This window comes from Mirounga angustirostris, unplaced genomic scaffold (assembly GCF_029215605.1).
Source record: "Mirounga angustirostris isolate CCGP_5_RB_7025 unplaced genomic scaffold, mMirAng1.0.hap1 SCAF_17, whole genome shotgun sequence".
Lineage (NCBI taxonomy): Eukaryota > Metazoa > Chordata > Mammalia > Carnivora > Phocidae > Mirounga > Mirounga angustirostris.
Window position 1 is genome coordinate 3,868,205 of NW_026991725.1, and position 15,531 is coordinate 3,883,735.

The 15,531-nt window shown below is 38.0% G+C and overlaps 1 protein-coding gene across 5 annotated transcripts in view; it reads left to right on the top strand.

Moving 5' to 3' along the window:
* Window positions 1-15,531, top strand: part of SSH2 (slingshot protein phosphatase 2) — a 244,327-nt gene that overhangs the window by 38,610 nt on the left and 190,186 nt on the right. For 2 of the 5 annotated variants that reach the window (XM_064582302.1, XM_064582301.1), the window contains exon 2: window positions 15,202-15,282. The exons of 1 other annotated variant lie outside the window; for it this stretch is intronic. In XM_064582302.1, the coding sequence (XP_064438372.1) occupies window positions 15,202-15,282 (81 nt within the window). Of the gene's footprint in view, window positions 1-15,200; window positions 15,287-15,531 lie in introns of those variants that run through there. 2 more of the 5 variants (XM_064582304.1, XM_064582305.1) reach the window with 2 other exon arrangements.

Genomic DNA, 15,531 nt, shown 5'->3' on the forward strand with positions numbered 1-15,531 from the left:
AAACATTTATCGAGTTCCTATTCTATGAAGACATTGTCCTTGCCCTCAAAGAGTTGACTAAATTAGTAGTTTACAATCTGGGCAAAAATTCAGAAAGGATTCTTTTCATCTTTTAATGTTATATAATGATCTGTGCTTTATTTATTTTTCCTTCGATAAATGGTATACCTGGCTGCGTCTTTTCATGTGCTTATTTGCTGTCTGTATCTTTTCTTGGTGAAGGGTCTGTTCAAATCTTTTGTCTATTTTTTATTCTTCTTATTTAGTTGTAAGAATTCTTTACATATTCTGTATACAAATGCTTTGTCAGACATATTTCACAAATATTTCTCCGAGTCTGTAGCCTCTTTTTGTATTCTTTTCTTTGTCAAGATTTTATTTACTTATTTGAGAGAGAGTGAGAGCGAGTGAGAGAGAGAGAGAGAGAGGAAGTGAGAGAGAGAGCACAGAGGGAGAAGGAGAGGCAGGGAGCCCGACATGGGTCTCGATCCCAGGACCCTGAGATCATGATCCCAGCTGAAGGCAGATGCTTAACTGACTGAGCCACCCAGGTGCCCCTACTTTTTATATTCTTAAGTGTGTCTCTCAAAGAGCAAGTTTTTAATTTTTTTGAAATCTATCTTACAATTTTTTTTTCTTTTTGATTCATGCTTTTTGTGCCATTAAGAAATCTTTGCCTAACCCATTGCCACAAAGATTTGTATTTTGTAGAATTGTATTCTACAAGTTACACTAATTTTTTTAGTAACCATTTATAGTTGTCACAACTGGTCTTCCCAGTTGAGGAAACTAGGCTCAGTGAGGTTGAAATAATTCATCAAAGGCCAGTTAGCCTTTGTATTTTGTGTCACTATATTTCTGATTCCAAATTAAGTGCTTTTCCCACTGTACAGGTCTGTGCATATTATGTCAGCATATGTACATATATAATAAGATCATAGGCCCGTGTTGATCTAATATCTCCTGGGGGTGATCATTTAGTTTGTTGTTTCCCAAGTTCTTGCCTTCTCTTATTTCCCAAGGTCTTGCCTTCCCTTACTTCCTGCTGGGATTTACCAATTGTTTAGCACATCAATTAGAGGGCAAGTGAAAGAGGAAGTAAATTAAATTTACTAATCAAATGTTATTTTTTAGTGCCTTCCTAAAAGATATTTTCTAATTACTTGGATTCAATTCAAATTTTTATTTATGGACCACAGTATTTTTTTTTTTTATATTTTATTTATTTATTTGACAGAGAGAGAGACAGCGAGAGAGGGAACACAAGCAGGGGGAGTGGGAGAAGGAGAAACAGGCTTCCCGCGGAGCAGGGAGCCCAATGCGGGACTTGATCCCAGGACCCTGGGACCATGACCTGAGCCGAAGGCAGACGTTTAACTGACTGAGCCACCCAGGCGCCCCTGGACCACAGTATTAATAATATAAGAATGCATATTGAATAGTCAGCCAACAGGTATTTCTTGAGTGCCTATTCTAAGTGCCAGGCACTGTGTGTAATTGCTGGATATACAGTAATGAGTGGATTAGATACACTTGATCTTTTTCCTCTTGAAATTTGTGGTCTAGAGGAGTAGGTTTCAAGTTCTTGTGATGGAGGTCCACATGTAAGAAATATGTTTTACATGATGACTTGTTATGCTTGGATAGGTGCTCTGTTATGCTTGGATAGGCGTTATGCTTGTATTGGTGCTTATTTAGGTGCACACACATACATATCTAAAACAAGTTTCATGAAACAGTTCTTCCTCTTTATGCAGTGTACCCTCTTTTCTATTCACTTTAAAAAAAAAAAAAGCTATGTTGCTGCAAACCACTAAATTGATTTCACAAGCTGTTCATGGGTCTCAGCCTGCAGTTTGAAGAAGTGAGTAGATGCTGGTTGATTACGGCATTTAGGGGACTTTGAAACACTGTGGTTTGTTGCCAAGGGTCTTGCTGGGAGCACATGAATATGGTGTCTGCTTTTTGAGATTCCCAGCTGTCCATTGGCCAAGTGGGACAGGGAATATAACTACACATTCCTCCCAAACACACCAAAACTTTCAAAATTTCAAAGGAAGTGCTAACTTTCTTTGTAAGATTCTATAGTGCTGGAAAGGACAGTGCTTCTTTATTTATTCTCAAAATTATCAGGCCTATTATAGATTTAGGAGTAAGTAGGAAATAACTAGCTAAGGAAATTTGTCAAACACTAATGCTAAAACATGCACAGAAACCTGAGAAACTATTTCAGTAAGAAGATTAGAAAGTATCTTCATTTGATTATTTGGAATTGAGGAAACTGGGCATACTTAGTGGTATTACTTACTAGGTGTAAATTATGAGCAGTCCTTGGAGAGGGGACTTGTATGAGTTCTAACCACAAGTGATCTTTTTGTCAAAATATGAAACTGTTTCTTATCCTTCAAGCAGACAATTCAGAGCTTCAAACATGAGAGGAGTCTACCCGTTCATCTTAGTTTGCAGTTAGTTGAGGATTAGAGAAGAAAGAACATTGCTTCAGAAATTGGAAACTAGACACTTTTAATCAGAGGAAGTTTTATTCTGTGGCACTGTGTAGTCTGATTTCTACTCAATTTGGGTCTAAAAGTTGGGGTTTCGGTAATGGAGGTTTTGTTTTCTAACTCCCAGTGGAAGTACTATTACAGTAGGGTGATTTTTACTTTGAATCTTTCTAACCACCTTCCTTTGACAAATCCACATGAGCCAATGACAGTGATCTGAACTGACAGACAGTGGTTTCCAAATTTAAAGTGTCTGGAGGGTGTAGGATTCCATTGCATTTCCTGATGGGTTGGTCCCCTTCCTTATGGAATTATCTTGTTGTAGCAAAGGGATGAGAGTAAATTATCATTTTGGTTTTTGTTTTTTGGTTTTTTTTTTTTTTTCATGCAGTGATTGGGGGGGGGGGGGGCACAGGGAGAGGAAGAGAGAGAATCCCAAGCAGGCTCTATGCCCAGTGCAAGCCCCATGCAGGGCTTGACCTCATGACCCTGAGATCATGACCTGAGCCAAAATCAAGAGTTGGATGCCTAACCAGCTGAGCCACCCAGGCACCCTACATTATTGTATTTTAAATGATAATTTTCTGAGATGCACATGGTTTAATTACCAACGAAGAATACCAGTGTTGTTCTCGTGCCAATATTTGTTCTCCATCTAGATAGCGGGAATAGTGAGAATAACAGAATGAGCTAGGACAACTCCCAAGTCAGCGGCTTTTCAGTTAGAAGAAATTAGTATATTTGGAAAGAATTTTCTTGGTTATGAGAAACAGAGACCATCCGCTTCAGAGGATATATTAACATGAGAAAGATCTGAGATTTTTCCCCATATGGAATGAACATTTTCTTTCAGAGAAATTATCCTCATAGGCGGGGTTTTCTGCTAGAACATCCAGTTTCTGACAGTTCTGCCCAGGCTCAGACAGCTCTGCTTCTCAGAATCTGACTGATGTCTGTAGGACATGACGCTTGTCACTGTTTCCTCAGGGGCATTGCCTGGGCCTGGAATTTTTCCTTGTGTGACTGATGTCCCATGCAAGAAATCCATGCGTAAACTCCAGGTTTTTCTCTAGGATCAGAACAGTCGCAACCATAAACTCCTGTGCTTTAGTATCTAACCCTGTTGCTCATGAAAAGAGCTCTGATTTCTACTTGGCCTGGGTTTATGAAGAGGCTGACATGGATTTTGATTTCTGCAGAGGACCTTCCTGCATTTTATCTCTGTTCTAGAGAAAAAGCCACTGTCAAAAGCAATTTATCATATTCTGCAAATTTTTTTTCAGAGGAACTCCTTTCTGTGGCAGTCATCAGAGGATCTTGTTCACAAGGGTCTCTGCTGATCCTGGCCTGAGCAGAGTGGCTCTTCCCTTGCAAGTTCTGTGATTCTGCATCCTCCTTAATGCTCTCCTCTTTTGGGTCTCTAGTATCCTTGCTCTTGTCAGTTAGGAACACCATTGGCCCATGACCAATATTTGATAGGGAACCTTCTCAAAATTCTCTGGTGGAAACTGAGTTTTATGTGATCACCTTGTCTCCTACCAGCATGAGAGTTTCCCGGAGGAGTTTAGCAATCTCACCATCATGTCAGCCCCTGAATTGTGGGTGACTGCGGAAAAGAAGACAGACTTGGGCAGATTCTATAATTGGGCTTTTCTTACCTTTAACAGTTTTATGAATTAAAGGATTTTGAGAAGCAAGCCCTACCTCTACCGGACCCAAAACTGACTGTGATTTTTAGTACATGTTGAGAGTGGAATCAGGGAAGGAGAGCTCCAGAGAGGTGTTCAGGTGATGTTCCCCTCAGATAGTTTTAATGATTGGTATAACTATTTCTCCAGAGAATAGGGAGTGAATTTTCTGGAAAGATTATTCCCCAGGTTTATAACCTTTCAACTCCTTCTGGGCAGCTTCTCTCATCATACTCCAGGCAATTAATTAGAAAGCAAAAATGACCTTTCTGCAGTATGAAGAGATCTTGTAGTCAAAATAGGAAATTAATTACAAGTAAAAAATCCCAGTTCAGCTTGTTAGCCCTTAATTTTAAGTGTCTCTAGCCCTCCTTGCTAATCAACCTGGATTCCTCCTCTGGTAGTAGAGCTCAAGTCTTTCAGTTCTCTTACTTATTAAGGAAGGAATCTCACTGAGAAATGGGACTAATCTTTGGTTCTAAGTAAAAACTGTTCTTTTCACAATCATCTGAAACCTGACTTGGTAATGTCTCAGGACTCTATCTCAGTAACAGCAATCTTTCTGCACTTGTCTTTCTTTCCTGGCACACATACCCAGACAGTTGTCCAAGGGAGGCTTTTCTCTTCTTTCTTACTCAGTGTCATCTTGTCTTCAAATTCTTGTTTTCTGAATTCCTCCAGTTTCTCTAAATAGCCTTCTCTTTGCTCTTCAAACCTGCATTCCCCAAAGGAGTAACAGAGCTTCACTTCTTTGCACACTCTACAGAAGCACAGAGTGGTCATATTACATGGTATACGCATTAGTATCTAAACCCAGTTCACTTCATAGGCAAGGTTCCAAACCAAGCTACACAAAAAAAATTTTTTAAAGGTGTTTGTGTGGCAGGGGTTGGGGGTGATTGATTGGTGGCTATGTGTAAACTACAGATAGCTCTTATACATTAGTCTAAGGAGGGAAATAAAGAATTAGAAGTCTAAGGTTTTAATGACCATAAAGATAATACATAAGATGATTTACCAAATAAATGGGGGTCAACAAGAATTGTATGCTTTCAACAAACATTAAACTTTCTGTATCTCTTTGTTTTGCTAGCCTGCTGTCAGCTCATGAAGTTGACAGAACAGGTTTTTGGGTTTTTTTAACTCCTACACAGAACAGGAGGGAAATAAGCAGCTAACTTGTTAATAGCAGAGGCCTAACCCCAAATGGAAAATAATTATTATTTGGTTTGCCTAAAATGAGACAAACAGATAATTTCTGTATGGATTATATGTCCGTTTTGAGCCACTTAATTAGCAACTAGAGACAGAAATCCCAAAGTTTTCTTTTGTATTTCGAGATTCCAGATCTGGAAGTTCTGAGTCGCTGCTGCTATTTTATTCTTTCTTTTTGTGAGATTTCAGTGAGGGTTGAACACCTACCACTGGCTTCTTTGCTTTTTCATGTGTTTATGAACTTGCTTATTTCTTGTTTATTAATTTGTTCTTCTGTGGATGATTACTTTTCAGAATCCACTTTGGTACTTTAGTTACCTGTGTAGGCATTCATTAAAGGATAATGCCTCTTTATGTAAATTGAATAATCTGTATATGTGAATGACTGCTTTTATATCTCACTGGCAATTCACCACTTTCCTTTTGTTGGTTTTGCTACAGAGAGCTAGTCTAGGACTGATGTGATCACACCATTCTGGTCCTAAGCAGTGATTTAAGTGTTATCTATAGATGCAAATACTTTAGACCAGTGTATCTCAAACCTCAATGTTTATCAGAATCACCTGCGGAGCTTGTTAAAAACACATTTCTGGCCCCCCCCCCCCCATTTTCTGATTTGGTAGATCCAGGGTGGAGCCTTAGTATTTGCATTTCTAGTAAGTTCCCAGATGATGCTGTTGCTGGTGGTGTGGGGACCACACTTTAAGAATCACTGCTTAGGGATTTTTCTCCTATTTCAGAAACATGCCTTGTAGGACAGATGGCTATATCAAAAAAAAGAGAAGGAAAAGAAAAAAACAAAGCCCAAACCTCAAGGAGATGACAGGGTTTGGTGGGCTTTTAAAAAAAATATTCAAATGATCTCTGTGTGAGGGTGTGAATTTGCTATTAAAAGTAATGTAGCATTTGTATAGGCTCTGAGATACTATCCTAAGTGAACATTCAAAGAATTAAAAAGTAAAACCTCTAAATCTACAAATACTCTTATATCAAGTCATTATGTTGTATACTTTAATATACTGTTATATATCACTTTTATCTCAATAAAATGGTGGAGGGGGGACTTCTAAATCTTATCACTGTTACTTGGGATGAAAGACTTAGAAGAGGAGGGGAGGTGAAAGAATAGGGATGTTGGTATCTAGGAGGTCTCAGTTAAAGTCCTTGTTCTGCCACGTGCAATTAATGAATGATTTTGGAGTGTGTGACTTCACTAGGTTGTTTTAGTATTAAATGAGATAACATATGTGAAACGCTCTGATTATCGTAGTTGTCCATCGGTTATTTTCATAGAAGCTGGCCTCCTCTGTTGCTTTGTACACTCAAGAATCTTTTCAAACTCCACGGGTGATAAGTTTTATCCAAAGTCATTACTTATAAAATAATCAGATCCCAACATTTGCAGCCCTGTGGATGCTATAGAAATATAGACAAGATACGGACCCTGTTCTCCAACTATATAAAATCTGCTTAGAGAGTTAGGATCCTTTCCATTGAAAGTACCAAACTACTGTATTAAAAATGGGGTGAACTGTGACCCTTTAAACATAAAAAGCCCAGAGGTAAGGCAGTGGCTCAATGCAGTTATCAAGGTTCTGGATTCTTTTCATCTTTCCTGCTCTGCCATCCTTGGCATGTTGCCTTTTATTTTTGAGCCTCTCCTTTCAAGGTCACAAAATGGCTGTCACAGCTATAGACCTCGTATCTTTGCACCACTATGGCCAAAGGCAGAGGAAGGGCAGGGTTTTTCTCAATTCTCCTTTATCAGGGTGGAAAATCTTTCCATCGAGCAGATTTGCGCTTAGGTCCTGTTAACCAGGATGAGGGTATATGACTGTGTGCTGGCCTGCAGGAAGGCTAAAAAGGCAGGTATATGGCCTCTCAGCTTCAGTGGTGGGACTAGTAGGTAGGAGAGAGAGTTGAGAGATGACTGTCGGTAGACAACAGGGAAAGTCTACCAAAGGGAGCTAAGACTATGATCCTTAAAGATTAGAGGCAATTCTAGGCAATTTCTCATTGGGCAGAATTGTGTGCTCTAGGGCAGGGGTTGACAACCTTTTTCTGTTAAAAGCCTGATAGTAAATATTTTAGGTTTTGCTGGCCACAAATGGTCTCTGTTGCATTTTCTTCCTTGCTTTAAAAAAAAAAAAAAAAAAACCCTTTAAAAATGTGAAAACCATCCTTAGTTTGCTGGCCATATGAAAACAGGCTACAGTTTGCCAACTCTGCCAAGGCCATGAAGGCTCAGAGGAGAGGGAGATGAGTGAGGCTGAAGTTATCATTTTGAAGCTTCCTGAAATTCTGGGATTTGAGTGATCTTTGAAGGATGGATAAGATTTACATTGAGAAATCCTATTCCTTCTGAAGGGAGTAGTGAGGGGGGAAACATGCTTGTGATGCTTACTATAAAATAGCTACATGGTACATGAAAAGAGTGAAAAGCAACAATACCTCTGCAGGTGAGATGGGCTAAATTGCAAGTCAAAGTTAGGGAGTATCAAGGTATGAATACCTGGACTTCGTCAGCCACTGACAAGCCAACTTTCTAAGTAGCTCTGAGAAATGAAGATGCCCTTTTGGCTTAAAGCCTCCATGCTGACTTGGAGCCTAAGGGAGGCAGTGTCTCATGTAACAGTTGGCTCTTCAGTAGGAGCTGTTGCTACTATGACTAATTAAAGGACAGACATCATGTGTTTGGAGAAGACTATTGGTCTCTTAACTGTAGCTACACACAAAGATTATAACTCATCTTCAGTTTGTGTGATTGTTATTGGCAACAAGGAAGAATTGCACCAACTAGTAGTAAGTCACTCATTCACTGAACATTTATTGAATGCTTAGTGTGTGCCAGGCCCTGGAGATACAAGTTGAGAAACAGTCTAGAGGGAGGGAAACAATATATATAGAAATAATTGTGATAAAGTGAGATAAGGGTTAGAAAATATATGTACAAGAAACTGGATGCTGAGAAGAAGGAACCACCAATTCATCCTGATTTAAACTTTCTAGGTCACTCAGTCTAATTACTGCTGTCCTTCAATGGCCATAGGTTATATCCTTAATACTAGCCAATTATCTTGCAGATCTGTACCATTGATTCCAAAAAGGCCTGTGTGAGATACTGTGGTTGAATCAAATTTAAATCGTCATCCAGAAAAAGCAATTTCAAACGTTCTGCTGTTGCTGCTACCAATTTTTTAGGATCCTCTTTCTGTGCAAAGTATATAGCTTGTAGTGTTTGTGCTTCCCACTATACTGGTATGAATATTGGGATCTATAGAACAATTGTTTTCCCAGTAAAACTTATAGAAAAGAAGATTCTGCGGTAGACAGAATCATGCCCCCAGAGAGTCCTCATTTAATCAGCTATGAACCTGGAAATATATTATGTTACATGGTAAGGGGGGAATTAAGATTGCAGATGGAATTAAGGTTTCCAATTTAAAATAGGCAGATTATTCTGGATTGTTGGAATGGGTGGCAATGTAATTACCAGGGCCTTTGAAAGTGGAAGAGGGAGACAGAGAAGAGGTTGGACTGATAAAATATGAGAAAGTCTCAACCCATCTTCCCTGACGTTAAAGATGGAGGAAGGGAGCCACAAGCCAAGGAATGCAGATGGTCTCTAATTGCTGGAAAAGGCAGGGAAACAGATTCTCCTTATATTAGTTCGTCAGGGCTGCCAAAACAAGTACCATAGACTAGTGGCTTAAACCACAGAAATTAATTTTCCCATAGTTCTGGAAGCTAGAAGTCAGAATTTAAGTTGTTGGCAGGGTTGATTTTTTTTCCTGAGATCTCTCTCCTTGGCTGGTAGATGTCTGTCTTATCTCTGTCTTCACATGGTCTTTCCTCTCTGTGTGTCTGTGTCCTGGTCTCCTCCTCTTATAAGGACACCAGTCATACTGTATTAGGTATTAGGACCTACCCTAATAAACCTTATTTTAATTTAATCACCTCTCTAAAGACCATATCTCAAGATACAGTCACATTATGAAGTCCTAGGAATTAGTGGGGGAGGGGGAGCTGTAAAACTCCTCTAGATCCTCCAGAAGGAACGTGGATCTGCCACCACTTTGATTTTAGGACTTCTGACCTCTTGACTATAAAGATAATAAATTTATGTTAAGTCATCAATTTTAAGGTATTTTGTTACAGCAAGTTAAAATATGAATACAATTACAAGTAATCTGAGTCTACTAACAGGAGACTGATTAACTGAATTGTGGAACATCTATACAATGGAATAACAGTGACCAAAAATACTGAAATAAATATCTGCTGACCAATGAATAAACAAAATGTGGTGTGTATATATACAATGGAATATTATTCAGCCTTAAAAGGGAAATAATTCTGACACATACTATAATATGTATAAACCTTGAAGACATGCTAAGTGAAATAAGCCAGTCACAAAAAGACATACTGCATAATATCACTTATATGAAGTATTTAGAGCAATCAAATTCATAAAAATAGAGTAGGGTTTGCCAGGGGCTATGGGGGGAAATGAGTTTTTTAATGGACATGGAGTTTTAGTTTTGCAAAATGAAAAAGTTCTGGAGATTGGTTGAACGACAATGTGAATATACTTAATACTAATGAACTCTATACTTGAAAATGGTTAAGGTGGTAAATTTTGTGTTATATTATTTTAAAATAGTGAAACAAAGATAGGTTTAAAAGGCAATGACAGAAAAATAGGTGTAGTGTGCTTTCATTGTATATCTTGAGAGAAAGGATATGTATATATCCTTGTATATACATACAGTATCTCTGAAAAGATACCCAAGAAACTCACATAGTGATTACTTCTGGGAATGGAGTTGTGGAGAATTAGGAGGTGGGAGGGCAGGGATGGGAGGAAAACTTAAATATTCCTTGACACCTTCTGAGTTTTGTTTGCCACATGCATATATTATATATTGAAACCATGGTTTTTACCAAGCTCATAGACACACAGAACAGATTAGTGGCTGCCCAGAGGTGGAGGAAAGCGTGGGCAAAATGGGTAAAGGGAGTCAAAAGGCACAAACTTCCAGTTATAAAAATAAGTAAGTCATAGGGATGTAATGGAAGGAGGGAAGAAGGGGGGAAGGGAGGGAGGAAAAAGGTTTTTAAATGTGTAATTGGGGTGGGGACTGCAGAGAGGGTTATCTCACTTAGGTCATCATTAGACTGTGAAATCACTTTGTCAGTCCAGCTGCACGTAAGTGTCAAGATAAATAAGACCTATGACTTGCCTTGGCCTTTAAAGGGTTAAAAGCTCTCAGTCCCAAAGTGTTCACCAGGCTTTAAGGTACACACATATTTTATGGTTTGGTGTCTATTAGTATATTTTCAAAATCTCTAGTGTTTTGTTTGTTTGTTTGTTTGTTTAAGAACAACTGCATTGTGTTCACTTAGAACCCCCCAAAAAAGTTGAGGGAGGAAATATAAATGAAAAAATAAAAGATAAAAGAAATGTAATAGTGTTTTCTGCTTCTTAAAAATCACATAAACTATAACAGGAATAGAATAAAAGACACTTAACAGTAGCAACAGGTTTTGACTCTTGCGGGATTATTTCTTAAGACTTCTGCTTGCAGATTGTTAGGTAACTGCACAAGTTAGATTTTAACACTCTTCAAAACATCCTTCTTAGTACATGAGTCCTTGCATCATACATTCCATATAAAGATTGCAACATTTTATTACTATAATTGTTGCTTAGAAGCTGTTCTGGATTGAGACTTCTTGTTATATATGGATGTGTTTTCCTTACCAACAATCTTAGCCCCTGTTTTTCTCCAAACAATACTTAGCCAAAGGAGCATATTTCCACAGAGCCATATCCTTATTTTTGTGGTTTTTGTATCCATAAAACACAAAAACAATTATGGAACCTGTTTAGTTATCTTTCCCTTTTTGTTTAGAGTTTTACTGTAGCTAATTCAGCACCCAGAAAATTGCTTAATACATAGTAAGGGTACAATAAATAGTAACGAATGACTCACTGTGAGCTCAATACTTCAGAGTTATATAGGGAATACAAAGTTGTCTCTTAGAAGTGAAACACAATTTTATAGAAGCAAAAATTTCCCTAGATAGCAAAAGTTTCTTTGAAAGAGAATTTAATGCAAATTTATAAGCCTTTTACATCTAGTAGGGAGATTATTATTACTATCGTATTATTAACAACAACAGCAGCAGCAGAGTAACATCAGTAGCTAAGTCATGCCAAGTGCTTTTCCTATATTATCTCTCATGTAATCTTTCCAGTGACCCTATTAGATAGATGCTATTGTTGTGCCTGTATTTATGGATGAGCTCAGGGAGATTAAGTAATGTTCAACATCACATGGCTAGTAGCTGGCAGAACCAGGATATGAACTCAATTTAGTTAAGATTTGGATTTGGCACTTCTAATGCAAAAATATGAGTTTGACATTATCCTCTTCAAAATTCCTACTGAAATGGCCAAAGGGACTTTTAAGAAGGGAGGAAGGAGGGAAAGAAGGAAAAGAAAAGAGAATTGGTATCTGCATTATAAAGTGGGAGCCTCATGCTAGAAGAAATACTGGAGGGTTTTGTTCAATATGAAATTCAGGCAAGGCCAAGTTGAGGTAAGGGCCTACCAACTCGAATACTATATATATATATGTAAAAGCCCACCTAAGGAGTAAATAAGGGAAGCATCTTTTAATCCTAGTTTACTAAAAACGTTAATTTTATCAAATCCTTTTTAACATCTCTTTAGATAATCTTACGGTTTTTCTCATTTGACCTAATGTGCTAAGTTATATTAATAGAATTCCTAAATATTCATTCATTCTTGGAATAAGTCCTTTATAGTTAATAAGCAAGACAGTTCATGCTGCAGAACCCAGCAACAATTCAGGAACTGGAATTACCAAGTACCCCAGAAAGTTGAGGAAAGAACTTGAAATATCCTTTGTCTTCCTTTAGTATTAGAATTTAATTTGGAACTAAATATGTTGTTTGCAAGTAAATACTTGTTCCATGAGCCAATTATTTTCAATGCTACCAGCACACTTAAATTGATACCTTGTATCTTAATGAATTAAATTGCAATTAATAAGTATGCAATAAAATCTTAAAATAACTTTAGGAGTGCAAGTCATTACAGGACCTCCTTTTTAGAAGCTATTTTAAAAGAGCTCATGTAAACATGCTGAAATATTTACAGGAATGAAAACTTAAAAATCTTAACTGTGTAATTTGGATTAATTGTATACACTGTGGTAGTGACAAGCCACTTTTAATATGCTTAATATTACCTATGTTATCATCTGTTGTGATATGAGAATTTGGGAGAATTGCATGCAGTTTTGATTTCTACATTAATTCCTTCAGATATTTTATTTTTTTTATTATGCCTTTTCTGATAATGACTTTTAGAAGTCTTCAAGTATTTTGTAACCTGATTTTTAAAAAACACAAATGGAAAGTAAATGTTTTTTCCCAGGGTGCTTGGGTGTCTCAGTTGGCTAAGGGTCCAACTCTTGATTTGGGCTCAGGTCATGATCTCAGGGTCATGAAATCGCGTGTTAGGCTCCACACTCAGCGGGGAGTCTGCTTGAGATTCTCCCCCCCCCCCACTAAAATAAATCTTATTTATCTTGTTCTTATTTTTCCCCCCTCCAAAATACAAGGGAGTAAGAAATAAAGAGATTCTCTCCCCCCCACTAAAATAAATCTTATAAATCTTGTTCTTATTTTTCCCCCCTCCAAAATGCAAGGGAATAAGAAATAAAGAGATTTTTGCATTTGCAGGATTTAAAAAGTGGTTTTAAATATTTGGTTTCTGTTTATTTTCTAAAAGAGGAAGAGGGAGGGATAATGGAAGATGAGATTTGGTTGTAAGAAGGAAAACCAAAGTAGGCAAAGGATCAGGGTAGGAAAAAAGTAAGAAGGAAATAAACCAGGAGAAGGCAGTTACCAGGAATAGTCTGAGCTTTACTTTCATTTATTTGCACTCTAAAACTCTAAATCTCTGAGGGTATTCAGTGGATTGAAACATAGTTTGAGCTTTGAAAAATCAAAGTAGCAGTCAACTAGGATAGCCACAGAGTAGTTATATATGATTAAATTTCAGCCAGTAGTAGTGAGAAGTTTGTCATTTATTTAAGAGCTTTATTGAGATACAATTGATAAACAAAAAACTGCATAGTTAATATATACAATTTGATGAATTTGAACATATGCACACCCTGTGAAACCATCACTGTTACCATCACTAAACCAATCTGTCACCTCCAAAAGTTTCCTTGTGCCTCTTTGCATTTTTTGTTGTTGTTATTTGTTTTATGGTAAGAACATTTAACATGAGATCTGCCCTCCTAACAAAAATTTTAAATGCACAATAGAGTATTGTTAACAGTAGGCACTATGTGGCACAGCAGATCTCTATAACTTTTTCATCTTATAATACTGAAACTTTATACCCATTAAACAAAAATTCTCCATTTATTCCTCTCCCTTAGCCCCCTGGCAACCACCATTCATTCTACCTCTCTGCTACTGTGAGTTTGATTATTTTAGACACCTCAAATAAGTGGAATCCTGTAGTATTCATCTTTCTGTGACTGGTTTATTTCACTTAGGACTTCCTTTTTTCAGGTTGAATAATATTCCATTGTATGTATGTGTCACTTTTTCTTTAACCATTTGTCTATTGTTGGACATCAGGGTTGATTCCATTATCTTGGCTATTGTAAATAGTGCTGCAACGAACATGAGAGTGCGGACATCTCTTCTAGATCCTGATTTCAGTTCTTTTGGATTTATACCCAGAAGTGGGATTGCTGGATAATATGATAGTGAGAAGTTTTGATGACATAAGCTATCTACATCTCTATGTAGGGACAGCTCAGTTTCCAGCAGCTGTTACTCAAATAACAAACATTTGGATGGAACTTAATGGGTCAGAGTTAGAGCTTTTTTCCTTCTCTTTTGTGGTGGTGGTAGTCATAAGGGAAAAATACTCCAGTGTTACCAGCTAATTGTTTCACTTCTTTGTCTCCTTTTCCTTATCTGTCTTCTAGACAGATATTGAAAAGGAGATTGGATAGTGAAAGAAGGGTTTTAAATGGTTTTCTGGCATCTGTCAGAGGGACTTGGGTAGGGCATATCTTTTGGCTGTTCTTATAAACACTTGTTAGCAGAGGGCTAATGAGGCTAGTGGTTAGATACTCCAGTCATGTCCTATAAACAGTCATAACAAATATGTACTTTTGGGGGAGCCTGGGGGGTGGTTCAGTCGGTTAAACGTCTGCTTCCGGCTCAGGTCATGATCCCAGGGTCCTAGGATCAAGGCCCACATTGGGCTCCCTGCTCGGAGGGGGGAGCCTGCTTCTCCCTCTCGCTCTGCCTGCTTGTACTCCCTCCTCCCCCCTCCGTCAAATAAACAAATAAAATCTTAAAAAAAAAACCCAACAAATATGTACCTTTGGATATGAGGATAAATGAACAGAAACCTACCCCATTCTGAGAAGTATTCAGAGTACACACTATAAAGGGTTAGTAGCACCATCTTTACAGAAAAGGGACACCCCATTGCCCAAATTGGAAAGCATAGAAAATGCTTCAGCTAATCAAACATTCCTCAATTTTCCAGTCACCTAACCAATCAACTTGTTGGCTTTATTCTCTCCAAAATAGTCATCACTAATCAGGATTGCAACTTCTCACCTATGAGCTAACATGACTCAGTGATTTCTGCTGGCTTTTCCTTCATGCCCATGGCCCCATTCATTTAGATCTCTGAAATGATGTTGTTTATATTACAGAGCTCTCATTTGGAAGACAGTGAATCAGCAGTGTTACTTTGCTGCGAATGTGAAGAATCAGATATCTTTAGTGGTTCCAATGTATGTAGGTATATGTTTTTTTTATTTATATATATTTAAAGATTTTATTTATTTATTTGACAGAGGGAGACACAGCGAGAGAGGGAACACAAGCGGGGGGGTGGGAAAGGGAGAAACAGGCTTCCCATGGAGCAGGGAGCCCAATGTGGGGCTTGATCCCAGGACCCTGGGATCATGACCTGAGCCGAAGGCAGATGCTTAACGACTGAGCCACCCAGGCGCCCCGGTGTATGTTTTTATACAGCCTTT